At 43.4% G+C, this 27,974-nt stretch overlaps 1 protein-coding gene and 1 long non-coding RNA gene across 3 annotated transcripts in view; one reads left to right on the top strand and one right to left on the bottom strand.

Moving 5' to 3' along the window:
• Positions 1–24,342, bottom strand: part of EFCAB5 (EF-hand calcium binding domain 5) — a 53,736-nt gene extending 29,394 nt beyond the window's left edge. Inside the window, exons 1-6 of the mRNA XM_074974651.1 lie at positions 24,201–24,342; positions 20,503–21,074; positions 14,098–14,254; positions 12,851–12,911; positions 10,454–10,524; positions 2,060–2,215 (exon numbers count right to left, since the gene is read on the bottom strand). Of these exons, the coding sequence (XP_074830752.1) occupies positions 2,060–2,215; positions 10,454–10,524; positions 12,851–12,911; positions 14,098–14,254; positions 20,503–21,068 (1,011 nt within the window). The 5' untranslated portion in view covers positions 21,069–21,074; positions 24,201–24,342. The remainder of the gene's footprint in view (positions 1–2,059; positions 2,216–10,453; positions 10,525–12,850; positions 12,912–14,097; positions 14,255–20,502; positions 21,075–24,200) is intronic.
• Positions 9–27,944, top strand: LOC142000407 (uncharacterized). Of its 2 annotated transcripts, none has more exons than XR_012642234.1 (5): positions 9–148; positions 4,224–4,375; positions 13,178–13,294; positions 22,809–22,884; positions 24,785–27,944. It is a non-coding gene; the product is annotated as an uncharacterized LOC142000407 (long non-coding RNA). The 2 variants fall into 2 exon arrangements; XR_012642235.1 differs by having other exon boundaries at positions 22,806–22,884.
• The last annotated feature ends 30 nt before the right edge of the window (positions 27,945–27,974 follow it).

Genomic DNA, 27,974 nt, shown 5'->3' with positions numbered 1-27,974 from the left:
CCCAAGCTGTACATGCCAGCATCTTCTGATCAGTGAAAGATCAGCAGTTACGTTCTGATTATTCTGCACTGTGTGTAGGAGATGTGTATACCATGACAACAAAATATCCTTGATGCTGCCCAGGACAGCATTGCCAGGATTACTAAGGGTAAGGAAATCTTTGTTCTTTTTCTGTCTGGAGAGGAATCAGATAACTTCTCAGGTGTGCAGTATTTTGAAAAGTAATCTGTTAGTGTAATCAGTTACTTTTGAAGATCCTGGGCAGAAAATGCACAGCAAATTCATGCAGGTACAGTTCCAATGTAAAATGGAACTGTGCTAAACACACCTAGGCACAGTGAGGCCATGAACTGTAAATCCAAAGTGTCTTTTCCTTTATGGGGATTAGAGCAGAGTTTTAGTTCTATTCTGACATTGTTTTGCAGTGTGGTTAAGTAGCTAGCCTGGCTATTCCAGGGGGTTCTGGCTGAGCTGACATCCTCACAGATGTACATTTTTAAAATCATAATAATGATTGTGTGGATTCCTTGTAATCAGACTATAGCTTAAATGCTTCTCTCTCCATTTTGTATCCCTTTATGGCCCTAATTATAAATAACTGAGACAGAGAACACCACTCACCCCTACAAAATGGGAATAATTACCTGCCACCAAACAAATGCAAATTAGAAAATGGAAAGAACTAGCTTGCTGTGCTTCACAAAATGACTACCACAGGTGATAGATCACACTCAAAAAGTCAGAGGTCTTCATGGATTAGTTTACTCTCTGATCTCCCCTGTGGATACAGTATAGCACAGGCTGATTATAGCCCTGGGAGAGCAACCATGTCAGATCCAAGAGAAGTGAAGTAACTATGCTGTCTGTAAACTAAATGTGGTGATCAAGTCTGCCTAAGCTATATCAAGAGCAGCCATGTTTTTACTGTGATTATTTTTCTCCACCCAAAGACTGGTGTTCATGCGGGTAGGTGTCCTCTCTTCTCATTTGATTCTAGCATTAATTATTCTTTTCTGAGATGGCATTGTTATCGGAGGCAGAGAGATGGTGATTACTAAACTACAAAGTAAAATGTGTGATATCATCCCTTCTCACACATCCCTGTGCTTTTATGTGCAGTATTCCATCACACTCACCCAGCAGAGAATGAGAAGAGAGGGGACTCCTTCAAAATGCAGAGAAATAAGACTGTCTGTGTTCTCCTCTGTCTACCTTTTTGATCTTCCTGATCGGGATTAGGAATTTAAATATCTTCTGGTTGAGATGGAGACACATCACTTTTCCCACCCCTGAGCTGAGATAACAGTTTGTCTCACGTTCTCTAAAACACTGGTCAGTCCCAGGATATTAGAGAGACATGGTGGGGGAGGTCATATCTTTCAACAGAAGTTGGTCCAATAAAAGATATTACCTCCCTCACCTTGTCTCTTTAATTCTCTAAAACACATTGTTGCTGCTAAAAATGTGCTTGTAATTCTATTCTTTTAGAGATAATGACCTAATTAGAATGATATTATAGAGCAGTTAATTCATTCTGGGTAGGCTTGCAATGAACGTCAGCAGAGGGGTGATGAATGGAATACAGAACACAGGTAAGAGGGGTAAATGCAAGATTACGGAGACAGGATGTTGACTGTTTTTATGTCTATGGCTATGTCTACACTGCAATAAAAAACCTGCTGCCCTGAGCCTCTGACCCCGTGAAGGTCAATTGACTCGTGAAGGGTGTGGGTCTCACTGCGCAAGCTTTAGACTGGAGTCTGAATCAGCTCCACAATTTTTAGTCCCGGAGCCCAAATCCTGCAAGCCTGAGTCAACTGATCTGGGTTCTGAGACTCAGCGCTGCAGGTTTTTCATTGCAGGGTAGACATGCCCTATATAACAAGTATCAACCCATTTCGCTGTGCAACAACTGCTCTCTTCTGAAATAAGCAAATTAATACCAAGAGAGAGCTTGGAGCCAATGACTAGGAATGAAAAAGAAGCAATTACATGAATGAGAGATACCGGATCAGAAACATGACATTGTCAAATATATGTTGAGGGTTTCTTTACCTACCTTTCCGTGGTCACAGTCCAGGAAGAGGTCAGTAAACATCTGCCGCCAGATGTCATGTCTTATTATATCTCGGAAGTCATCAGCACACTGCCAGAGGTGCTTCAGGAATTCCTGGAACGTGTCACTTGTAAAGGTTTTGATGTGAGAATGGACATACTGTGGAAGAAAAGAAGAGGCAGAAATTTTTAATTTCTTTTCCAATAGTCCCTTTTTGTATGTACATTTTAAACTGTACTGCATATGGGGGACAGAGGCTGGGATACCTACTTGAAATCAAAACCAATTTAACACAGGATCTGCAGTTTAAGTCCACTGTCCACAAGAGTAATGCCAGATTTGGTGCAGGGATGCTACTGCTGTCCATTTCAGTCAGTATTGGGGCCCCACTGTGCTAGACACTGAACAAACACTTATTAAACATGTCCGTCTCATTCCTGACCCAAAAGGTCACTTAGCTACTCTCACTGGCTCAGAGGCATTGGGCCAGAGTCATCCTTTATGTAATTCCATAGACTTAGACTCTTCAGTGATGAGTCTGGCTCTGTGCGTTCTTTCTATAGCATTTGGTATTCTTGACATTACTCTGGAGGTGGCATCTTGAGCAAGAGGCTTTTGCAGGACCTGCCGTGGCTCAACTCTTGAATGCCAGAATAATATTGCTGTCCAAGCCTTCGGAGCTGATGAGAACCATTCTGGAAAAACAACAAGCGCCACCACTTGAAAATGACCTTGCTGTCACCTAAGTCCTCTGACACTGGGAATACTACTCAATACTACTAGATTTATCTTAAGCCCGAGTCTTGGAGACACTTTAACACTCTCAATTTATAGCCATGTGGGTTTCATAAGCAAAAGCAATACTGTTCCAAAAATGTGGTCTACATAAATAATAATGGCTGTCAGAACAAACCAGAGTCTCAGAGTGTGGGCTGAATTATTACAGCCGGTTTTTGGAGTCGGTCACAGTGATGGGGAAACTAAAAATGTTGCAGGGAATCTGTGAAATTTGGAGGTGTTTCCCATTAATCGCTTTCATAGGGGACTGAGAACTAGGGACTCACATTCATGATCTTAGTAGACTCTTATTAACATTATTATCAGCCTCAGTGATACAACATTTCATGTTTGCTGAAAATGCTGTACAGGTAGGTTACTACTAATTAATATTATTTGTTACTATACTGGGTGGTTCAAAAATACATTGAAGCAACTGAGGAAGGGGCAGAGAACAGGGAGCCAATGGAGGAGGGTCTATGAAGCAATGTGAGATAGCTCTGTGTTTCACCAGAGAGAGAAGTTATAGAAGTGCGTTGGAGGAGGGAGCAGTGGACCTGTGATTACACTGATCCACTGGCTCTGTCCCTTGTGGAGCAGGGGTGCATCAGCAATGGGGCTATTGCAACCCTCAGGCCCATGGGCTCATGGAATCCCCCTACTAGTCAAACAGTCCCCTGGAGGGAGGATTTGGTCCATTATTAGAAAGAGAGGCTGTGTTATGTAAATGTCAAAGAAGGTCCTGTGCTTTATCATTTTAATCGCCCTTCTCAGATAGGTCTGCACCTGTTGGTTCATGTCACAGGGAGTCAGTGAAGCAAGTGAGACAAGCGGAAAGGAAAAGGTACAGATCATTCTGATCTCAGCTACACCACACCAGTCCAGTACAATTCCACTGACTTCAGTGGAGATGCTCCTGATTTACACTGATGTGAGATCAGAACCAAATCTCTATGGGCGAATTTGGGAGCAGGCACTAGAATTCAATTCACAGAGCATGGTGGTAAATTATGCATTTTGGGAAAAGGAACTCAGGTCATGTTGAGCTACCCATGAAGGGCTGAGTCCTATCTGGTGCTAAGCATCCTTACCTCCCACTGACTTCTCTAAAGCTGGGTACCTAAAAATTATGACACCTATAATTAGAACTCACTTTTGAAAATTTAGTACTTAAAATCTCTGTGCCTCAATTTCCTCATCTTAGAATGAGGGGAAAAATGCTTATTTCAAAGGGAAATGTTGTGGCTTAATTAATGTTTATAAATGTTGAGATAAAGGTGATATAGAAGACAAAAGCTGTGTTATTATAGACATAAATAGAATTTATTTTGAAAAAAATATTTGCCTCAAATGTTTAAATATATTTTAAAACAGTTTCCTTCTTGTTTAGGAATGATGGTGAAGGCATGAAAGGTAGAATAGTCACTAAAACAAGCCGTAGAGAAAAGAAGAAGAGAGAGCCAACAGAAAAGTACCATGAGTTCACCCCTAAGACAAGTGCAACTCCTTAGTGCAAACGGGAGACACATGAACAAGGGGAAGGTGAGATTACATATCTAAGAGTGCTGGAAGAAAGGAACATGAAAGCCTCTCGGATTCTTTCCGCTATGGAGTCCCTATCTCTTTCTCTCCCCTATCATGAAGTGAAAGGACACATTTCATTCCTGACCTGTGAGTCATTCCTCTCATAACACACCTTCCCAGGTGGCACTCATGGTTGCTAAATTCCCTTTCTCACTCTCAGAGCTATTCATGGGTAGTGATTAGGTATCCTCTCCTTTGGGTGCCCGCTAAATATCACCAAGAGTCAAAGCCCATTTTAATAATTAATTTCTCTGCCTTTTTAAGTTAATGGTTCATTGGGACAGTGCTTGTCTAGTCTGTGTCACCTTAGGCCATGTCTGCACTTACCGGAATCAGCGCTGCTGCAATAGATGCAGCGGGGGTCGATGTAGTGGGTCTAGTGAAGACCCGCTAACTCGACGGCCGAGCGCTCTCTGGTCGACTCTGATACTCCACCGGAATGAGAGGAGTAAGGTAAGTTGGTGGGAGAGCGTCTTCCGTCGACGCAGCGTGTTGTTGACACCGCAGTAAGTCAACCTCAGCTACGTTGACTACAGCTATGTTATTCACGTAGCTGGAGTAGCGTAGCGTAGGTCAGCTTACGCGGCAGTGTAGACCAGGCCTCAGACTAGTAAACGTTAATGAGTTAGGGCCAGTCTACACTAGAAGCTGCGCCATTGAAGCGTATCTGGTGAAGGTGCCGGTGGGAGAGAGTTGTTCCGTTGGCATAATAAATCCACCCCCGTGAGAAGCAGTAGCTATCCGCACCGGTGCTTAGGTCAGGGTGATTTACATTGCTCAGGGGGAGGCTTATTCACACCCCTGAGCGACATACGTTATACCAAAGTAAGTGGTAGTGCAGAGCTGGCCTAGTGTTTGTAAAGCACTCTGACAGTGTAAAGCGCTATACAAGCGGACAAACACAATTGTTGTTTATTTATTATTAATAAAGAAGTTTCCACTTCCATCATCTGTCTCTATTGAACAAGTCACTCTATTTTAGGTTGCTAATAAATACTACTAAAGACAATGGGTCAGATTCGGCCAATTGATGTGTGTCTATGGCTGCTATTAACCTCAGTGGAATCTGATGAAGCCACGTGTAGATCTGAGAGCAGAATCTAGCCCTAACGACCTCATTCAAAGCCCACTGAAGTCAATGGGAGTCTTTCCCTTGACTTCAGAAAGCTTTGGATCAGGTCCTAAAAGTGTTGAAGTCCCTCCATTTCATAATGTAGGCCCACGATTTAACCTGTCTTATACATTGGGGGGGGGGGGGGGCAGAGGGCTCTAAATACTTTTAAAATCAAAGAATCCACCATCCTGTTCCTGAGGACACGATAATACAATGAACAAGAGCGACCCTTTTTTCAGACTCAGAAACACCAATGTGTGAGGTCCCACTACTGACTCTGTAACAGCCATTAAGTAACCCAGAGCTGCCCTGAGTTCAAGAAAGAAAACATAAAAAGAGCCATTTAATGTTCAGCTCCATTAACAATCAATACTTTCCAAATGTGAAAAGGCCCACATCAGTCTGGGGCCAGATCTTTCTCTTCAGTCTTCCAGAAGGATGATGCAAACTGATAATAAAGGTAAATTTAAGATGAATATGGGGAGCGGGGAGGAGGAAATGTCCTGACAGTGATGTCTATTCAGACTGTGGGATAGTCTCCCAAGGGAATTGGTGAAAGCCACATCACTTAAATCATTTAAAACTGGACTAGAAAAAGCAATGAAAAATATCCTGGAGAAACAATCTTCCAGTGACTGGAAATAAGACTAGCTGAGCTGACTTTGTAGGTCCTTTACATTTCTGATTTCTATTACTGTATGCCTCAATTGTGAGTTAAAACAAATAGTACACACAGTGCTATCTAAAGCACTCTTCTAGACTGAACGTAATAGGAATTTATTCAGAACTCATTCATATATTGCAGAGATTATGGATTTACATATATTTTTTTAGTGACAAAAGGGATTCTTTGAGATTCCATTATCTGCAATCGTTTCCTTAATTAAATGCAGTCACATTGAGGTTAAATTTTAAAATATATAATTTCATGCTGAAAAAAGAAATCTTCAACAAATTATCACAAAAATGCATCTCTATGCAAAGTACTGAACATGTGACTCTCCTGGGAGTGCAGAAGGCAAAGAAATCACACACAGTCGCTTGGGATTAGTCTCTGCACAGCTGCTTTATGCTCTGTTCTTAATTATCATAACTGCACCCACTAGCTCTGCTAAGTTAAGGGCTGTCATCATTTCTAGTCTAAATGTTCCTTTTCACAGTTTATAGCCCAACCATAAAATCTAGCTCTACTGTAGGTGGAAACTTGACTGGTAAAGTCTCAGCACAGAGAGTTTTTCCAGTAAATTTAGGTTGAACTGATTTGGTTGTTTTTAAGTTAACGAAGGGAAACGTGATAGAATGAAATCCTTAACTACATTCCTTGACTTTGGTGAGTTAAAGTCACATATGTGATGTTTCTTAACTATACTTTTTGGTGTTATTTTTCCTTTATTTACTTGTAACTTGTTCCCTAGAGTGAATTCTTTTCTATTTTGGTAGATCCTAGAAGTCTGAGCACAGTGGGATGGGGACAGCTTCTTAAACGACAGGCTAGGCTAAGAGAGAGCGCATATAATGGCAGGTCACCAGGTTATTCTGCCCATAGAGCGCTGTCCCAAAGCAGGCCTAAAAGGAGAATCGACCATCTGGGCTGATATTTTGCGATTCTATTGGCGCACTTGTTCAGAATTTATAATAATCATGCCCGGGGTTTATGTAGCCCCTCTCATCTAAATGAAGCCCTTTACAAACAATTTCTTAAGCCTCACAAGAACATAAGGAAGTAGTACTTATCCTCACTTTACCAATACGTAATATGAGACACAGGTCTAAGGTACATTTTCAAAACTGTCCCACAATTTTGGGTTTCAAACTGAAGACATAAATTGACATTTTAGAAAGTATGATCTTAAATGAGTTGACCAAGACCACAACACAAGCCAGTTTTGTCTTTTATTCTCTAACCGCTAGATGACAGCACTTGCTATATATTCTGCTCACAATGATTTATGGGAACAGCTCAGGCAGATTAACAGCACCATTAGTAGCAGCGTTAATGTGGATGCATTAGAGTGTACAGTAATCCCCTACACAAGCCTTGCTTTAAATTTATGCCATGGGGCAGTGACCCAGGCATACGACCAACCAATGTCCTGAGTGACTTTTGGCTCACCGAAGACACATTGAATTCTGGTACACGAGGGTATGGGGTAAATAAGAACTCAAATCATAACCATACATTTATATCCTGATTTTTACAGTCTTAGTAGCATTTTCTTAAGATTACTTACATCTTTTGTCTTCCACCTTCCTTTGGGAGTTACAGAAATAGAACAAGTTTACAAAGACCTACTGGAACTGGAAAACTGGTCATTTATATGACTGTTACCAGAGCAGGTAGTGGTCACAAAGACTGACATGCTGGAAGATGGAGTGAGAGGGATAGCTGTATTTATATGGTTGTTTTTTTCATTGGTTACAGCTTTGTCACTGTAATAGTTCAAAGACACACTCACCATCACTCAGCCTCATGCATGCAGCCACGTGCTGACAGTACACACATGCTTGCTCACATACACATGCACACACATGTTCAGGCCCACATGCTCACTCATACCACCCACACACGCTCCACCACCTTCACGAAATAGGAAACCGTCGGGGGCGCTTCCTTGAATTAAACCACAGCATGCTGGATTAGAAAAAACCCAAGGCACAGAGGGGTTGGGGGTAAGAGGATGAGGTGGCAGGGCTGATACACTTGATGTTTTGAGATTCTTTGTTTGCTGTGATAAATGAACTACTATCCTAGTTCCCCACAGATGCATGGGAGCAGCCTAGCACCACAATCATCACCACTGAATCCTTGTGTCTGATGGACAACATGCTGGAAGCTCCTCTGCGACAGGAGTTAATATTGCTTAAGTTCCCTGCAAAAGATACCGAACACTTACCTTATGTTCTGTATGCTCCCTGGTGTGGCTTTTAAACCAAAGCCATATGGTGGCAAAATATACTCACTCTATGGGCAAAAATAATAATGCTGTTCATCCCTGATTAGCCTTCTGTTGTATTGTACTTTGGTTAACAGAATTCCCAAAGGAACAATAGCACTATGGGAACCATACTAATTACATTAGAATGCTAGTTACATTGGGAGACCGTCTCCTGTGTGCTGTTGATGAAAAATCTGAATTCACGAGTAATTTGAAACATAGCTCCTTGCAGCATGGCAGAGGTGGTGTCCTCGCACTAAGGAGGACACTAGGGAGATGTTTTAACAACATGGCTTTTAAAATAATCCCTCATAATTAATCCATATGTAAGGGGACTGTTGCCCCCTTACTAACATTCAGTGGGGTGTTTTGGTGGCTAGTTCCCAGGACTAAAAGGGGGGAAGGGTCGATGGGGAATCAGGACCCTGAGACTGACAGCCCCCAGGAACAATGGGGAGAGGCCAATGCTCCAGGTCAGCCTGAATGACAGGGCGAGCAGGCTAATCAGGGAGTCAGGAGGCCAGGGAGGTCCCGTCCTCTGTGTGAGCTGGATTTGCCTGGGTCAGACAGACAGAGTGGGGCCAAGCTAAGGAGAAAGCAGGGGCTCAAACTAAGCTGGGGAGCAGAGCTGGGCCAGATCCAGAGGGACCAGAAAAGCAGCCCAGAGAGAGCAGAGCTGCAGCCCCAAAGCCAGAGGCACAGCCCAGAGAGAGCAGAGCCTGTCCTGGGAGCAGAGCTGCAGCAGCCAGAGCCAGAGGGGCCAGGAAAACAGCCCAGGAAGCAGGTCAGTGCTGGGAGCAGAGTCAGAGAAGCAGCCTGCAGAGCAGACCCGTCCTGGGAGCAGAGCTGCAGCAACCAGAGCCAGAGGGCCCAGAGAAGCAGCCCAGGGAGCTGGAGGCAGAGCAGCAGCAGCAGCCCGGCAGAGATCGAGTGGTGGAGCTGGGGCTGGAGCAGTCCGGAGCTGGGTGCGGTGAGCAGCTGGGGAGACCGAGGGGGACCCTGGGCAGCAGGCCCAGCACAGGGAGACGCCTCAGCCAAGAGGCTCTGCAGGCCAGGCATGGATCATAACCCCGACTGGACGGGGAGGACAGGGCGGGGGTGATACTCGGAAGAAGGGTCCTACCACTTAGAGCCTGAGAGTGTGTGGCCACCACCAGAGCAAGTGTCCAACCCACAGCATCCCTGCAGTACAGCCAGGGCCTGAGCAGGGGCCTGGGACTTAAAAGGAGCAGACTGTGAACTGCCCTGACGTTCCAGAGACACTGTTTGTGATGTTCTCTGCCACAGAGCGGGGTGATGTGTTTCCTTTCACCTTTCCCATTTTTCCCTTATTCTTTTTAAATTTAATTGTTGATTAAATAACTTGCATTTGCTTTAACTTGTATGTAATGGTCAGTGGGTCAGAGAAGTGCCCACTGCAGAGAGAGTACCCCGGAGTGGGGACACCCTAGCCCCTGTCCTAGGTGACCACAGCAGGGTTGGGGGTTGAGCCCCCCAGGAATCCTGGGCCCAGCCTTGTTGGGGTTATGAGGACTCTGCCAGACAGGAGAGTGGAAGGGGAGTCCTCAAGGGCAGGGAGGCCACTGGGTGAAGGAAGTGGGAGCGAGGACTCAGATCTTTTCGCTAGCCCACTTCACCGGGGTCGTGCAGAAGCCAGTAAAGTTCCCCACAAGAGCGGGATTATTCCCCCGCTTACACATAGAGCCACACAGGCAGCGACTCTGGAGGAAGCTAAATGTTCCACCCTGCTGGAGTGATGGGGGAAATCTACAAAATAAGGATGGGTATGTGGATGTGAGCAGATAATAATGGTGACCTGGGAACATGGAGTGACCTAACGCTGCCAGAGTCACAGCTTGGGGATGGGGAGAAGGGGGAGGCGTCTCATCTTCTGTTGTCAGCACCCACCAGGGGAGGAAACACTCCTAAAAGGCATCAATAACAGGAATAGAATTCTGACTCAGGTGCAGTTATTTAGCTTCTCACCTCCCTAAACTCTTCCTCATTCACTTTTTTCCCCAGTGTATCTATGGTTTCCAGCTTCCTGTCGTAGATCTCTAATGGAGAAGGAGAGAAGATTAGACAGAAAATAGGCAGATGTATTTTTGCAGCATTGTATTTCTACCTAGGGCTACTCTGGCCTGTGGCTGCGAATGGCAGGGAGTTGAAGCACCTGTATATACTTTGCATGTTCAGCTCTGCTTCGTGATAAGTAGTGTACTTCCTGGCCATATAAATACTGGCTGGGTCTGATTCTTATATCCCTTTCCAGTGCTGAGAAACTGCAATTCCCCTTCTGAAAGGCAAGCACTACAGGCTGGTGCAGACAAGTTTTTATGGTCAGATTCAAACAAGACATAAATAGGTGTAAATCACGACGACTTCAATGGGAGTTACATCTGCTTATGCCTGCTTGTGATGTAATGAATGGGTATAGTTCCCTTACATGCTGGGACCCAGTAGTCAGGTTCCTTGCAGCTGTGGCTTGACTTTGGAATTACCAGCAAGGACTGGAACTTCCATATTCTGAAAACAAGACTTTTACTCTAGCGGCCGTATGGAGATAGATATTCCTGTTTACTTTACAACCTTTGCAGCCACCTTTTGGCCAGTTTCTGGGCCACAGTAGTGGAGCTGAGAAGAAATGCCCAGGATTTGCATGGGAAGTCTTGAAAGAAGAAATATTCTCTCTGTTGGGATTATTATTCTGTTATTCTTACTTCTACAATATGATGAGTGAAACATCAGGAATAATGAGAACACTCTCAGTGGAACCTACATATTTCTTGCTTCCTTAAGACATCCAAAGGTTATACATTATCTTTATGAAACTATAAAACACGGCTTAGTGCTCACTTAGTGTATTGGACTCTGTTAAATTAAATACACAGAGAAACAGAGCTGGGCTATGAGTAAAATACTGCCAATAGTGCCTAGAATGCCTGCAGAGTAACCATCTGGCCAGGAACTTCCTTCTTTCTTAGAGTACCAGTATCCCCAACAGCCCCACAATAGCACCTGAGGATTGGGTTTGCCATTCAGACTGTGTGCTACCAGTCTAAGATGAATACTCAGGGCAATGATTACTATCACTGGGCAAAGGCAAGCTGTGGAGAAAGGTTATTTCCAGAGGAGGATTGCAATGTGCTTTCGAGTGTCCTACATAGCCTCACATCTTCCAGCAAAGACAGATTTGTTGTTACTGATTATCATAATACCTCTGTTTATTTTAAAGGTCTGACAACAGTCTTTACACTGCCACTTCAACATTTCTAGCCCTATCTATGCAATTATCATTATTTAATTATGTCAAGCGTAAGCCATAAAGAGGATGAGAATTATGCAAATCAGTTCAGTGCTGAATGCTCTGGTATGTGGGCCCTGTATGTATTGTCACTGTCATTCCTTTCGCTGGCTAGAGGAAATGCCTAGAGAAGATGAGCCTTGTCGCAGAATTCTCGGGCAAATTTCAGGATTTGCCCTAGAAGGTAACAGCTATGCCACGCTTTCATTTTTTACCCACCCCCAAACATGCCAAGTATGGCCCTAGTATGAAATGAGAGAGGGGTGTGGGATCTTCAGCTGATTTTCATGCACACATGAGGAGCAGGTTTGGCTAATGTGGGGGAAAGGGAAGAGGGACAAGCTACTTGCCGCTGTCAGAGTTTTATTACTTAGGAAGGGGCCCTGTGAGTCTGTTACTGGCAACTAGAGAGGCCCAGATCAACTTAGTCTAAAATGACTGGGCCAAATGCTGCACCCCTCCCCCGTTTCCATGGGCACGGAACAGAACTGGTGCAGGTCCAATTTATCTGGGGGGAGCTGCAGGACACAGAGAGGCCCTGGAGAGGAACTCTGCATGCCTTTTCACCCTGCAGAGCTCTGCAGCAATGTGGAAGAGGGGCCTGTGATGGGGATGGACTTGGGAAGTCAGGAACATGACAAGGAATGGACTAGATCCCTGTGGGCACACAGGGCTGCACTACTATGATAGCCCATGGACTATAGGAATAGCTGTAGCAAGGCTGCACATCTGCATCAGGAGACCCCACCAGATGGGGAGAGGACTCCTTGTTCCCCAGCCCTTTTTAGATCTTCTGTGCCAAGTACATTTACTCAGGTTTTGTGCTGTCATGTGGGTGGGGGACCCACAAGCTGTGATGTTGTTTTTACATAATTTTATTAAAAAAAAAAAAAACAACACCCAGACAACATAATGGTTCACCCTCTGCCCCTCCCCACTTGAAGTCTTGCAAGCGAGAATCGTGGCTGGTATACAGTGACTGTCCTTATAGATTCCATGCCTACTTTCCTTTTGCTCCCATTCTGCACCAGAAGTCAGACCAAGGAAAATAAAACCAAAGAAAACATTTGTGACCTTACCTGGCCCTGCTCCCAAAGGAGTAGAAATGACATCCAGAAATGACCTCAGGGCACTCTGAACCTATAAATCAAAACAACAATTAAAAGCCTGAGTCATAGAAACACTCTTTGCTCATCTCCACTCCTTTTCAAACTCAAAGTAGCTGTAGTGTTACTCTCTCTCCCCACGCCTGAACAGAAAAAGGGCACCTGCTTTCCCTGCATTGCCACTCTGGCCCGGGTTATCACCATTTGATTATGAACAGATTTAGATAAAGCAGCTCTATAGCAATTGGTTTCTCAGAAATGTCTTGCCATTTATTTTCTTCCTGCTTTGTTTTTGCCCAGGGCTCCTCAAATCTTTAAGGCAACATAAGGATGCCCCAGTGCTGAGAATGGATGACTGCATCACAGACCATACCCAGAGCCCTGTGATCTGAAGAGGTCACCCTTAAAGTGTTTGTAGTAAGTAAATGGGAATGTTATGCTAGACCACAGAAGGCACACTGCAGCGGTTCTGGAATATTCCCATTAAATTAGACGATCCTAACGAACATTACTTTAGGCTCCCCCCCTCCCGCCTCCCAGGCCTCTCACCACTTACAGAAATTCAGGCCACGTCTATGTTATGTGCTTTGTATAGCCCATAAAACTAGTGGGGGTCAGGGGAGTTTCACAGCAGGTGACTTATTCGCCATCTATGGAAAGTGTCTGTACCAGCACCCAAGACTGGTTGGTCCATCATGATGGCTTTAAGTCTCGTCTTCTCAAACAGTGAGTCAGTGGTTTGGGGCAAGGGGGACAATGGAATTAATGGTGGCCCTGAAAGGATAGGATGGGAGTAAGCCACCCAGTGTCTTCTGAGGTAGATTTTGAGTTGTGACCAGCTGCCGCCAGGAGACCCAAGGCTCAGAGATATAAAACTATCTGCAGCACTTATCTGGCTCCCATCACGGTAGCACCTGTGCACTACACAATAATGGATTTATCCTCACAACCCCCCTGTGCAGCAGGCCAGGGCTATTATCCCATTCGGCAGCTGTGGCAAAGAGGCTAAGTCACTTCCTGAAGGTCACACAGAAAGTCTGAGGCAGAGCAGGGACTTGAAGGCAGATCTCGTGGGTCCTAGGCTAGTGCCTAACCACTGGACCATCCTTCCTCTCCCTTCCTGCTATATAACATAGCAAACTCACTTCCACAATAGCCTCCATTCTCCTCCTCCCGGGTATAAACATAGCAGTGTTTCTGTGAATATCTGCCCTAGTTACCAGTGTGAGTGGTAGCCTTCCACTGACATCCAATGTCCATTCTTTGAACTGCACTGCCAGGGCCTTCTTTCGCATCTCTGTCACCTGAGACTTGATTTTCTCCACCTGCTCCCTTTGCTCACGGTTTTTCTTTACCTCAGACTTCATCCTGGCTAGCCTGTAAGGCATGGGCGTATGGATCATAAAGTTACTGTCATAGGCTGAGCTAAGCTTGGTTTGACCTCTCCTGAGGAACAGCAGGAAATGGAAGTAATTGCACACTGTAATTCCTGTACTTTCTATTACATTAGGTCTTTTCCCCATTGAAATAGTTGATCTTTTGGGCAACAAACTACCAGTCAAACTCTATATAAACACTCACAATCCATGTCTTCATGAGGCAGCTCTTGGAAGGCGAGAATGTTTGTCATGAAGTGGAAGTCTCTGCTGAAGGCCAGTGTAATTAAGAATTTGAATGCAGAGCTTGAGTATCAAGTACATCACTATAGAGAGAGCCTTTTGTGAAAGGTGCATGGAACTCTCTCTGAGCCCAGAGACAGTCAGACATTTAGGGACAAAATTATCCCTGGTGCAACTCTAGTGACTTGCAGAGTTACACAAACGGTGGATTTTGCCCTTAATGAATGCACCTTTCTATGATGGTGCTAATCATTAATTATGGAGATGTTCTTCAATTTTCCTGCCGAACATTTTAGCAGGAACTGAGGGGTATAATTTTGCTTCACATAATTTAAAAACAAAATTGCATTACTATGCATTTGTCTCACATTAAATGGTACATAGGCTCTAAGAATTGCACTGGCAATGAACTATGTTTAATGAATTTTCCAAAGTGCTATTGCACAATAAAATCCTCACTGCTTTAGGACAGGGATAATTTGCCTACCATGCTTCTGTTTTTTACTGAACACAGGGTTTGCAAGCCTGGACCAGAAGTGCCTCTCTTTCTTCTGGATTCTAGCTGTTTTCCTTCTCTAACCTATCAGAAGGGCATTTGCCAGTCCTCCATTTTGTACCCAGGATAAAAGGATTTTATTAAACTGATCATGTATAGATTTGTTTTTCTTTTGTAAAATATAAGTAAAGTCTTCAGGAAAACAACCCCATGAATGGCACTCATTATGCCTATAGCTACAGGGTAACAGCTCAACTATGGGGGGAGAGGGTCTGGAGTTTTTTATTCCCATTTCAATGGATTGCTAAAGAGTCTTTGTCTCTGTATTGAGAGCTCCTAACTGTTCCTTTCACCCATGTACTGTGCATTCACTGAGCCAGATATTGCTCTAAGTTACGCCAGTCTATAACTAGCAGGAGTAAGTGGCGCTACTCCTGTTTGTCTCTTGTCACTGAGAGCAAAGTCTGGCCCCAGGACTGTAATTTAACCAGATAATTTCTCTCTTCTCCAAGATTGTTTTTTCACTTAAGGTGTGATGATAATCTGATACTATCCCTGACCTCTCACTATAGTTTAGGAACAAGGCTTGCAATTATAAAACAATTACATTTTAATTAATAAATAATAAGGCCTATTTAACATATTATAATAACACACTGGCTACAGTAATATTTATCACTAGGTCACTGTTAAGTCATGACCTTTTATCATGGAGGCTTCTTCATCAGTCACTCAGTTGCCCAGTATGTGAGAGGCATATGAATGAATGAACGCGAGAGAGTCTTGTGAAACTTAACCCTCTTAGACCTTCTGCAACACTCATGATTTCACTTGGGCCTCAGGGCTCCACAGCCCTATTTTTAACGGGATTCATGGAGGTGATTCCTGCAGCTCCAAATGGCACAGAGCTGTCTTTGTCTTGATCTGTTCCTTCATTTCCTTCTGCAGTGTTTTCACTTGGGATCATTTCTAATCTTGATAAAATGGTGAGATATGTGGATCAGATCCAACCTCAGAATGAGCAGCCAAATTAGGGAATTTACAAAAGGGCTTGCCCAACTACCACAAAAAAGTTATTTCTCACTTCTCCTGGCCTCTTAGATTTTAAATATTTGCTGTCCACTGGCACTGCCCAATTAATGCCCAGATATTTTGAAGAGCTGAGTGGAAACTGTGGGTCCTTAGCACCTCTCAGGACTAGGCCACATGTGGCTAAGTTGTTAACCGCAAAGAGGTAAAGGTCTGAGCCTCTGGCTTCTTATGCCTACATAGCAGTAAGTGTACTAACATCTCTAATTACCAATATAACAAGGACAGGATGCGCCTCTGTTTTCTTTACGCTTTCCCGGGGGCCTTCACTGTGTCAATGAAAATCCCTGCTAAAATCTTTCCCACATCTAGCCTCACATGGGGCATTGAATCTAGTCTTTGCAACACCAGAATTTCTGGGGCTAGCTCATCTATGGATAAAATCATAACAAACGTCAGCTGAAGATGGATGCAGCTTCTGCGCTGATCTATCAACAGTGTTTTTGCTTTCGCTTTGAGATGAAAAGAAGGAAGACTGCTTGGATTGAGTCTCACTGTAAACCCATAACACTGCAAACAGAAACCTTCTCCACACCTGTTCTAGGAGAATCCTGAGTATATTGGACGCGGGAAGGACTACCAGGCTGTGCAGAATATAGGGATAATTAATATCGTTGAGCAGATTTCTGCCACAAGATGAGCACGTACATTTGGCTCGGTGTAAGTAATGCCCTGTGGTTCAGAGTATGTACACGTTTATCAAGACCATGCAGACCTTGGTTATTACCGACCCTACAGAACCAAACCTGTGTGTGAAGGCTCACTGCTCAAGTGCAACAGTATGGGGAAAACCTTGGTCCTGTTTAAGTCAACAGGAGTTTTGCCATTGATTTTGTTGAGGGCAGGACTTCACTCTATAACAAATGGCAGGTAGATGTACATACAAGAAGAAATAAATATTAAGGCAAGGAAAAATATTTCAGTTTGCAAATATCAACTTATAAATGACAACGGGGAAAAATTACATTAAAAATTCCTTGACAAGGGCCTTTAAATTCAAACGGCACTTGGCTTAAAAAAATCCACAAAATAAATGGGGAAACTGCCCTGTTCACTGCTAGGAAAAAGCCAAACTATGGGACTAACTGAAAGACAGCTGCTTTCTGATGTGATTCAACCCCTAACACCATGATACAATGGAGCAGGGTGTTGGGAAACCTAATTCCCTTTTCTGGACTGCTTTAATAATGCTGCAAAGAAGAGATATACCAGTTGCCAAATTAAATGGATCAAGAAAGTTCTCTGTAACTTAAAAACAGGAAATAAACTTAGAAACATTTCAACTATCAGCCCCTCTTCAGGAATGATTAGCAAACACAAAGCAGGATTAACTCCAATGTAAGAGTTGCCAGACTGCTTTGATGATTAATTTGGGCAGTGCCAAACACAAGGGACGGTATGTGCTATACATGCAGTGTGCTGCAATTTTGTTTCTCTAGGAAGCTTGTTCCAGCTATTACCATGTGGTCCTGAAAGGGCATGTAAATGCGTTTTCCTTTTGTCCTTGGACAAAAGATTGGACAGGACAAAGATTGGCCCACTGCAGAAGTTTCCAACTGGTTATAACAGTCCTGGGTAGATGCACCATGGTGGGAACACATTGGTTAGTAATGCATATGATAAGCAGAGATATCTTTAGGGTGACTCCCTGCACAAAGAAGCATGTTTAGGAAGGAAGGAAGCCCCTGTTCTCCCCCATATGGATGCATGAATCAGCTGGATGCATTGGCATCCTTTGAACAAAACCAGACATTAATTCAGGTGTGAGTTGGTTCAGATAAAAAGGAACGTCTCCCACCCCACTCTCATGAACTCCCGGCCTCCCAACATGGTCACAGTTAAGATGGGGATGGAAGAAGCCAGAGAAAGTTCAGCTAGGGTGGATAAATTTTGGATAAGCAACTGAGGTGAAATCCTGGCCCTGCTGAATTTAATGGCAAAACTCCCATCGATTTCAATGGGGCCAGGATTTCACTCCTGAACTTTGGGTGCTTACATGAGCCATTCTGAGCTCCCCTTGCCATTCCTCTCCTAATTTGTTCTACTTGGAAAGCCAGCGACTCATGGCAAGTATTATGCACCAGAGCATGGTGGGAGCAAAAGCTTGTAGTGCAGCTATGGAGTCCCCAGATTTAATGACAGGTTTCAGAGTAGCAGCCGATGAAGTGAGCTGTAGCTCACGAAAGCTTATGCTCAAATAAATTTGTTAGTCTCTAAGGTGCCACAAGTACCCCAGATTTAAGAACACCATACTAATCCTGTGATCCTGCCAGACACAAATATGGAAATCCTAAAATAATGCAAACACAAATCCCATGATACTACCTGTTACTGCCATGGCTGTGTAAATCCCCTGGCACTGACAGCCATGGAGAGGCTAACTGCTGTGACTCCTCATACAGATTTCCTGAGCATCAGCTCTCGGACTCTTCCATATTGGTCAAACTAAGAACTTGACTCCCAAATTTTAAACTGGAATTACCAGCCCAAAGCAAAGGTAAAGCATGAAATCATAAATCTCATAATAAATGGCAAGCCAAAATGCTGAGTGCTCATGTGCTGATCACCAGTCTAGCTACATTTAAAGGCAGGTAAATAGAGTTAAGTGCAATTCATAAGAGTCATTTATCACTGCTTTAATTGTATCAGGTATAGGTTATGTATGTGCCTATGTACTACAACAGCATATGCATTAGAAATACGAGAGAGAGAGAGATTTAACCATATTCCTTTATTCGTTTAATAACTGGGAACTTCCATTATCTTAGTTTAGAGTCTAGACATGAGATATTTTATGTCAACATCTTCTTTCCCTAATTCCTGACACCCAAACCTGACTTCAGTTTTATGCAAATAAATGAGAGTACTATACAAATCCTTCAAATAAACACTTCAATCTCTCTGGTCATGCGATTACAGACATGAAAGTTGTGATATTACAACAAAAAAACTTCAAATCCAGACTCCAGCGAGAAACTGTTGAATTGGAATTCATTTGCAAATTTGATACAATTAACTTAGGCTTGAATAGAGACTGGGAGTGGCTAAGTCATTATGCAAGGTAACCTATTTCCCCTTGTTTTTTCCTACCCCCCCCCGCCCCGCCCCCAGACGTTCTTGTTAAACCCTGGATTTGTGCTGGAAATGGCCCACCTTGATTATCATACACATTGTAAGGAGAGTGGTCACTTTAGATAAGCTATTACCAGCAGGAGAGTGGGTTTGTGTGTGTGTGGAGGGTGTGTGTGTGTGAGAAAACCTGGATTTGTGCTGGAAATGGCCCAACTTGATTATCATAACATTGTAAGGAGAGTGATCACTTTAGATAAGCTATTACCAGCAGGAGAATGGGGTGGGAGGAGGTATTTTTTCATGCTTTGTGTGTATATAAAAAGATCTTCTACACTTTCCACAGTATGCAGCCGATGAAGTGAGCTGTAGCTCACGAAAGCTTATGCGCAAATAAATTGGTTAGTCTCTAAGGTGCCACAAGTACTCCTTTTCTCTATACAAATCCTGTTATTCTACCAAAACAGACTCTGGAATAAAGTGATGGGAAAGTTAATGAGTAGTTCTGACATTATTGCTACCCACTCTGGTGCCTTTCATTAACACAGATGTTCGCTTGCATATTTTTCTGAATTGACAAATCAAGACAAATGTATTATTTATTAATGCAACTGAATTTTATAATCTCCTCATGTTGTGAGATGCTGTAGAAAAAAATACATGAATTAAATAACACTGGACCAAACTGTGCAGAGAAAACCAGCTCATCTGCTAAGTTAGGATGGGCAATAATGATTCAAAGGGAAGTGCTGACGGAAAGAGAGCCTACAATGGCTAAAGGTGAACGGATCTGAAATGAACATAGCTACAGAAGGATTGTACAAACGTTTTCCTGGAGGGAGTTCCCAAAGAGAACCAAGACAGCCCTGCCCTTGGTCCAGTCAAGAGAAATCCTCAGGATGGGCACCAGAGGAACTTGGCTAACCCTGTTTTCATTCTCTTTGGAGGGACATAAGGGGAAAAGGGCCTCAGGAGCGTCTGGCCTATGTTATTAACATTGGTGCTAAAAATGTCCAGAAAGGTCATAAAGTGTCCTCATTCCATGCGCACAGTGTCAAATCAAGCACTGCCTACACAGTGGGGGTAGGATACTGCCTTAAATCTGCATAAGCCATTGATTGGCTATATCTGCCATGTGCTGGCATCTCTCTTGCTTCCAAGACTCGAAGAGGACAGCTGCTGGCCATGGCACAGAACTCCAGGGGATTCATTTGGTGCCGGAGGATGCACTTTTGCCATCCCAGATTACAGTCACTGTATCCAATTAAGGAATGTACTGCTTTTTGTAAAATGAATACAGAGATACCATGAGAAGGGTATATTACAACCAAGCATAGTTTAAACTCACTCACCTGTTAAGTGCTGTATCAGGCACCTGAGTTTTCAACTCCTCCATGACAGCCTTCATCCCTCTCTTGTAGGGATCTAGTTTTGCAGATGCGTCAAACTGAGGGTTATGCCTCATCAGATATTCTCCTAGAAAATTAATGGGATCAAACTTGGGTGGATCTTGGTCTGTTTCAAGCACCTTCTTTCTTTCCACTTCCATTAACAATTTTTCTACTCCTGGGACTAATGTGGGTAGGAGTTTGTCGAGCAAATAGGCCCTGGTGTCCCTTGTCATCTTCTCTTCACTCAGCCATTCCTTAGACAGCCAGTCCAGAGGTTGTTTCTTTTTTATCTTTTCTTCCTCTGCCTTACGTACGTGAATCTTTTCCACCTTTTCCCTTTGTAGATTCAACGCTCTCTGTTGTACCTTCTCATAGAATGTCTCTTTCCATTGAGCATCCTTCCTGAGACCTGGCAGCGTAGCACTCTCCTGGCTTCTCCTTTTTGCTCTGATGGGCATACTCTGAACACTAAGTTTGGGGAGTTTCAGTTCAGGAGTTTGGCCTTCATCTTCTGGCACAGCAGGCATATTTCACTGTGATACATGCAAAAGCAGATCAACACTATGTAATTCTGAAAGACATGGCAGTACGATAGAAAATACAAGGGAAAACAAATCTATACAGTTAGAAAACAATCAGTAGATGTTTCTTTTACATTCCTTTTCTAATTCAGAAATTGTTACTTTGCACTCCTAAATAAATACAGCCCATTTCATCTGAGGAGCTTAAAATGCTTTACACGCGTTAATTAATTATGCCTCACAATGCCCCCGAGAGATACTGGAGCTAAATATTTGTATTCCCTTTTATGGATGGGGAACTGAGCCACACAGAAGGGTGCTCAAGGTGACCCAGCTAGTCAAAGGCTGAGTTGGGAATAGACTCAAGCGTGCTGACTATCAGTCCCCCATTTTAACCATTAGACAACAATTCCCCCTCATTTGAAGGTTTTCCTTCAGTTCCCCTTCCTTGTTTCCAACTTTTCTAATAATTCCCATGAGACATGGGATACAGGAAGTAATCCGTGTGTAGTAACAGATGCCTGAGGCTGGGAGTTTTCCATGTAGCATCAACACCCCTATTTTCTGCTATTCAGAACTGCCCATTTTGTCTCCATGTTTCCCATGCCCCTGGGAAGCAGTGAGGCAGATACAACACCTACTTTACTTCATTTTTTGCAAATGTTTGTCCTCTGCCCATTTTCCAGTGTGGAATGTTTCTCTGTGGGGTTGGGATCTGCCACCCCTGCTATCGGACAGGGAGCTCTGTGTTAGGAAGATGATGAGACATTAAACTGGATCCTGAGGCTGAGTTGTTCTCCAGCATTTCATTCTGTGGGTCACTTTGAAAGTGGGTTAAGCTAACAGAGTGTTCACACATGGAGTTATTCAGGAATAGCTATTGTGCTTTAAATTTATATCCCACCTTAATCCCCGTTAACTTTCAAGTGTAGACAAACCCTAATCTCAGAGACCCTATCTTCCTTCATCTTGGTCTCTCATAATGTTCATTCTGTGGAGCACCAGGAAGGACTGTGTGGTCCTGAGGTGGTGCATGAGCCACAGTTTGAAAGCTACTTCTGTAACCCTTCATACACACAGCTCTCATCTGCCTCTATGGGAGTTGAACACAGGGAATGCAGGCAGAATCTGACTTTACTAGCCAATTCAGAGACCAAAACACCATCACCATCCTGCAAAACACCCCCAACCCAGGGCTAAACAACAACAAGGATAATCTCAATATCAGTAACGTCTCTGAGACAGTTTGACCAAAGCAAGGTAATTCCAAGTTAAGGCTGCAACTCTGCCCTGAACTTGCACCGCCCTGAATACGGGCATCCTTTAAAGGGGTTTCTGGCTGATTATGGCCTTTCAGTAGCCATATCAGTAGCACTGTTTTTGATATATTTTGCTATTTCCACTTCATTCCTAAATACTTGTAGCTGCTCTGAAGAGTTGAGCTTTTCAGGAAATGCACAAAAGTGATATATGGCCATCTTGGCACACTAGTGTAATTACTAGCATGTTGACCTTCTGGTTCCTAGCCAGGGTTTGAGTCCAAATATTGCCTGAAATGGGTATGATGATCCCTAGCGGTAAATTTCTGGGTCGGCTTTCTGATAGTTCTGGTGGCACCCTCTAGTCATTTGTGCAGGGTGGTGATTATCTGCCTGGGGGTTTGGGGAGGATGGATTTATATGTCAGGGTGCTTGCCTGGCCCAAGAAATGGGTTATAAAAATGAGAACTGTCTTTCCCGTTAGCAGATATAACTGTAAAGGAGCACGGAGTTCGAAAGGCAAGAAGGGAACTTGTCAACCCCATTGGATTGCCGTTGGTTAGGTGAGTTTCTTTCAGTAACATGTAAAACCAAGCTCCTTTGGAACATTGGTAAGACATCAGGGTGTTAACCTAATGTCCTGGCCAAATTCTAAATGAAGTAGTTATGTTGTGCCTACATAAACTACTGTTGCAATTTCAACTGGTTATGATATTTTTCTTCATTTCATTACAGTGTTGTGCAGTGTTTCTGTGCACTGTTGAAACAGTTGCTGCATTCCACTCTAGAGGTAACCGCATTTCAGTGACGACTGATGCGATCCCTACATATCCCACATTTACGTCCCAGGGTGATTGTGAGGATTAATTCATGTTTGTAAGGTGCCTTTACACAGAGTGAAAGACACTACAGAAATGCAAATAATCAATGGGTTTGACTCTCTATTCCATTAAGTCAGTGGTATAACTCCAAAACTGGGGTGAGGAAACAGGGAACCAGAACCATTAGCAAACTAGGAGAAGGAGGAACATGAGAACAGTCAATAATTATTACAATATTAGCAACATTTGCCCCCAAAGTGTCAGGATCATACTCCAAACCTTGCATCTGTCAAGAGTTACAGGGCCAAATTCTCTGTTAATATGAATTACCATAGCTTCATTGACTTCGATGCAACTATGCTGATTTACAGCAGCAGATAATCTGGCCCATAATTCACACAGCTCTCAAATGCTTAGACTATTCCCAAGTACAATCTGCCCTGGTGGTAACAAGCATAATGTACAAAGACAAGCTAGTTTTGAACACCAATGAAACTCAAAAATTGATATAAAGGCTCTTCATACTGTTCAAATTGAAAGCAAGACAAGCCTTTCACTAGGATACCATTTTCCTGGCTCCTTTTCTGTGTACCAAACATTTGTGCTCGATAGCCACGCACAAGTACAATGTGATTACCTCTCTGCATTCAGGATATTATCACTAAGATAAAAATCCGCTCATAATCAAGATAGGTTTCACTAGAGATTTATTTATTTATTTATTTATTTATTGTAAAAAATTTCCCAAGTGATTATTTGGGGAATTTCTGAGTTATTGAAGTGCTTTCAAAAGAAGAGGCCAGTCTGGGAATTTGTTTAGCCCTGCCGTTGCTCAAAAAAATAATTGTCTTTCCCCAAAGAGCTTCAGATGGAGTTTTATCTGATTCATCACAATGGCCCAAATCCTCCAGTGTATTTAGGTACCTACGTACCTTTGAGGATCGATGCCATTGTGCCTAACATATTTGGAGTATTTTTTCAAGTCCTGGTTAAAATCAACCTTTAAAACGACTGTGATTTCGCTTCCTGGAACTCTACTGAAGAACTGTTTTTCTTACCTTCCGGGCAGGTATCAAACCAGAAATGTCTCCTCCTGCTTTTAGAGAGGCATTGCAGATGAATGAGAATTTAATATACACCCGTCAGTTCCTAGCCATTAGAAAACTTACAAGTGAATTAGGGATTTCTCAGTCCTGCTGCGGAGCCAGGCTGTGAGTTTTACTCCTGGGTGTGTGTTTGAGGTTGCTAAGCAATAAATCCAAAGGTTGCTGTGTCTCATCTACTACTCAGAACTGCAGTAGATTGTCCACTGCTGTTGGCAGTTCAATATAAATTCTTCCTTAACTTACATCATTGTGTCATGTGACCGGGGAAAAAAAGGTCTAAAGAATGGCAACACATATAGCACTAAATTTCAGTGCTGCCCAGGAGAATATCCATCCGTGCCTAGGGACAGTAGGCTGACCTTCAGAGTCAGGGACCATGAATTCCAGCCCTGCCTCATTCACTAGGGACAGAAATGGAGAGATTTTAGGCCGAGCTGAGGATTGTACCAAACAGATGTGAGAACCTGAGAGCATAAACAGAAATGAATTACAGGCCAAACTGAAATACACATTACTGGGTTCTTCTTTTCATTTAGAATGAAGAAACTTTGGAGTGGCCTGTGGAGTAAGCCAGCTGCAGTGAACAGAAGGGGGTCTTTAAGTACGCTGTTCTTTAAGAACAGCTTTAGACTGGAATCTGCACAATTAGGATCTATCATTATTTCTCTTATTCTTGCATATAATGGAGAACCCGTTCCACAGGCTGAAAAGGAGGAGGGAAAGAAAAGTGGTCTGCATGAGACTAATTCTGTTCTCATTCACCCTGGTGTAAATAGAGAGGCATGCCAGTGGCTTCAATGGAATTACGCTGGTGTAATTGAGAGCAGAATTTCTCCCAATGTCTTTATTGATTGAATTACAAACTAGCACTTCTGGAATGGCTAACTTTTCCAGTAAATTGTATTTATCTTATGCTATTCTTTCTGCAATGTCTCTATACATTTTGCTTTTTAAGATGCATGACTATGTGATTGACTAATCTCCACATGCACAAGAACTCTGGACTATGACTTCTGTGTGCTACTTATCTGCGGGACTACAGCACTGTACTCTATCCTGCAGTACAGGTTTATGATTGCTCATTTCATGGGATATCAGAGACTGTCATAAAACGTTAACCTTATCAACTTTAATCTACCAAAACAAAGGTTAAAAGTATGATTGTTTTCCAAAATCTGGTGCATTATTTGTTTGAACAGTGTAACAGGGTATAGCAGGGCCCCCTTTGCTCCTGCCTTGGCTCTGCTCCAAAAAACACTCAGAGACCCTCAGGTTCTGCAATCACTGGTGCAGTTTATTTGCAGGGTTCAATACCACCACCTTCTCACAGTCTACAGCTTGGAGGTTTCAGCCTTAAGAGCTTCTCAGTCTCTATGACCAGGAGGGAAGTACTAACACTCTCCTTCCTCTCTCCAGCTTCCCCTTGCTTCCTTCCTCTGGGCCTGTCTATAACCCCAGGCTAATTAGGCTGGCAGCTGTTTCCCCTTCACCAGTCAGGCACAGGTTTCTCTAGCCAGCTCCAATTTACCTTCCTTAATTGGAGCTGGCGTAACAGAGGGCTGGCTCAGGAGTCCCAGCCCAGCACTCTGTAACAAACAGTATTGTCTGTCTAATTTGGGAACGACTGAGTACTAATTCCAGATCTGGCTCACTCTGTGAGTCTGGGAAAGTCACTTAACCTTTTTGCCTCAGTTTCCCAAAGAGGGACATGAGTGTTAATATATCTGTAAAGGCCCCTGAAGATGAAAAGAACTACAGGTAAAATTCCCCCTGTGCAGAGGTCTACCCAAGGTCACAACACCACTTACATCCCACTTAAATTCTTGAAATAAAATTTGTTCCAAAGAGCTGAACTGGAGCTTAAATGGTGCATAAGCCTCATGTGGGTCCTCTACAGAGGAATAAAATTAACCTGGCAGTGTCTATAATTATAAACTGGTGGTGGTTGCAAACCTCAATGGGGAAATATCACTTTAAATACACAGTTCAATTTATGGTCGCATGCGGGCACCAGCATAGGCACTGACTCCGTGGGTGCTGCAGAGCTGGAGCACCCACGGGGCAGAGGGGAAGTTGGCACCTATGGGCACCAGGGAATTTTCTTGCGGCCACAGCCTCCTGGGCAGTGGGGGGAGAGGGGAAGCAGCGGCCCCCTACCCCAGGGTCGCCAGCGCCAGCAGTGGTTAGGTCCTGCCTACCTCTACCCAAAGTCACATGCGGGAGGAGCAGGCAGCCAGTAAGTTCCCCATCTTCCCAAGGCTGATGGGATCAGACTTCGGCCCTTGGGTGGCGGGTGGCAGGCTCCAGCCATAGGGCTTCAGGCTCCGTTCCCCGGCTATATGGTGGTGGGCTCTGCCCCAAAGTCACTCCCCCCTCCAGTGCCCCTGGCCCCCACTGCCTCCCTATCCACCTCCCCATCCAGGGCTTAATTTGTCCCCAGGCTTGCCGGGGCTGAGTAAGTCTGCTGTGAAAAGTGATATTTGTACGTTTGTTAATATCACTTTTCATAACAGACTTAGTAGGTAGCACATCTTTAAAAAAAAGCAACCAAAAAAAAGCAAAAGACATAAGAAAAAAGACAAGAACATATAAAGCACCTTGTTTGTGTTTCTATTCTGTTTAGGCCCAGTAAAGAATAGAGACAACTGTAAATTATTTTTATTATTTAATCTGGAATAAAGATCCTACATAAATTACAATGATTTGGACATGTATATGTGCATATTTATTTGTTTTTCCTAAAGTTAATTAAGTATTTTAGGAAAAATTGTCAGTGTTTGCTGGTGGCCACACTCTGAGGCCACCCAAAAAATTGTTGTGAGAACCCCTGGGGCCCATGTACCTAACTTAGTGTTGTCCCTGTCACAGGGTTAGCTGGGCCCATTAAGGGAGTCCAGGCCCAGGCTACCCATGACAAGCTATTTTAAGGGGAATGAGTATTTCTAGGCAGTTAACTGAATAACAAGCACCTTGGCCTGACAAAATGCCTTCTGGGCTCAGTTGTAGGGAGGTCCTCAGAGAGAGAAGCTCTTTGAAGTGAGAGGAGCTCCTGGAGACCACAGGTCCCAATGACAGGGGCTGTGCAAGGCCTGAGCCAAAAGAAAAGACTTTATTTCAAGTGTATTTATATTTAATGAAGTAGAACCACAGCAGGGGAATTTTGTCTTACAAACTTTTGGACTGTGTAGAGTTCTTAAGGGACCCCGAGAGAAGGGAAACTGAGGCAGGAAGTGCTGCGGTGCCACACTAGGTCAGCAGGGGGTGCTACAGGGTAGGCATAGCCCTGAAACAGTACCCTGAGATGTTTTATTTTCCTATGTGTGCTCCTATAAATACTCTTTCAAAGGTCTGCATGGTTGTAATTTAGGCCTTTGGCCATCTATTCTGCATATTTAATATCCTTCTACATAAACAATATTCTCCTGAATACACTCAAATACCCATTTGTCCAGCTAAGGCACCCTTCTGTCCTCACTATAATACTAACTTCATTTTAGTATATAGCATTTGTTTTCAGGCAGGGAGCATGAAACAAAAATCATCTAAATCAGCTTTCATGGGGAAAATACACTGAAATGAATTGTAAATTTTTGTTACTATTATAATTAGCAAAACAGATGACTAGGGAATAGACACGTATTTTAGTGTATTTGCAAAATGTGTTCAAGTAAACCCTAGATTACTGTAATAAAATGAATCTGAAGCTTTGGGCATGGAATTGTTAGA

The sequence above is a fragment of the Natator depressus genome, chromosome 17, assembly GCF_965152275.1.
Source record: "Natator depressus isolate rNatDep1 chromosome 17, rNatDep2.hap1, whole genome shotgun sequence".
In the NCBI taxonomy this organism is placed as follows: Eukaryota; Metazoa; Chordata; order Testudines; family Cheloniidae; genus Natator; species Natator depressus.
This window is presented reverse-complemented; position numbering and strand designations above follow the sequence as displayed.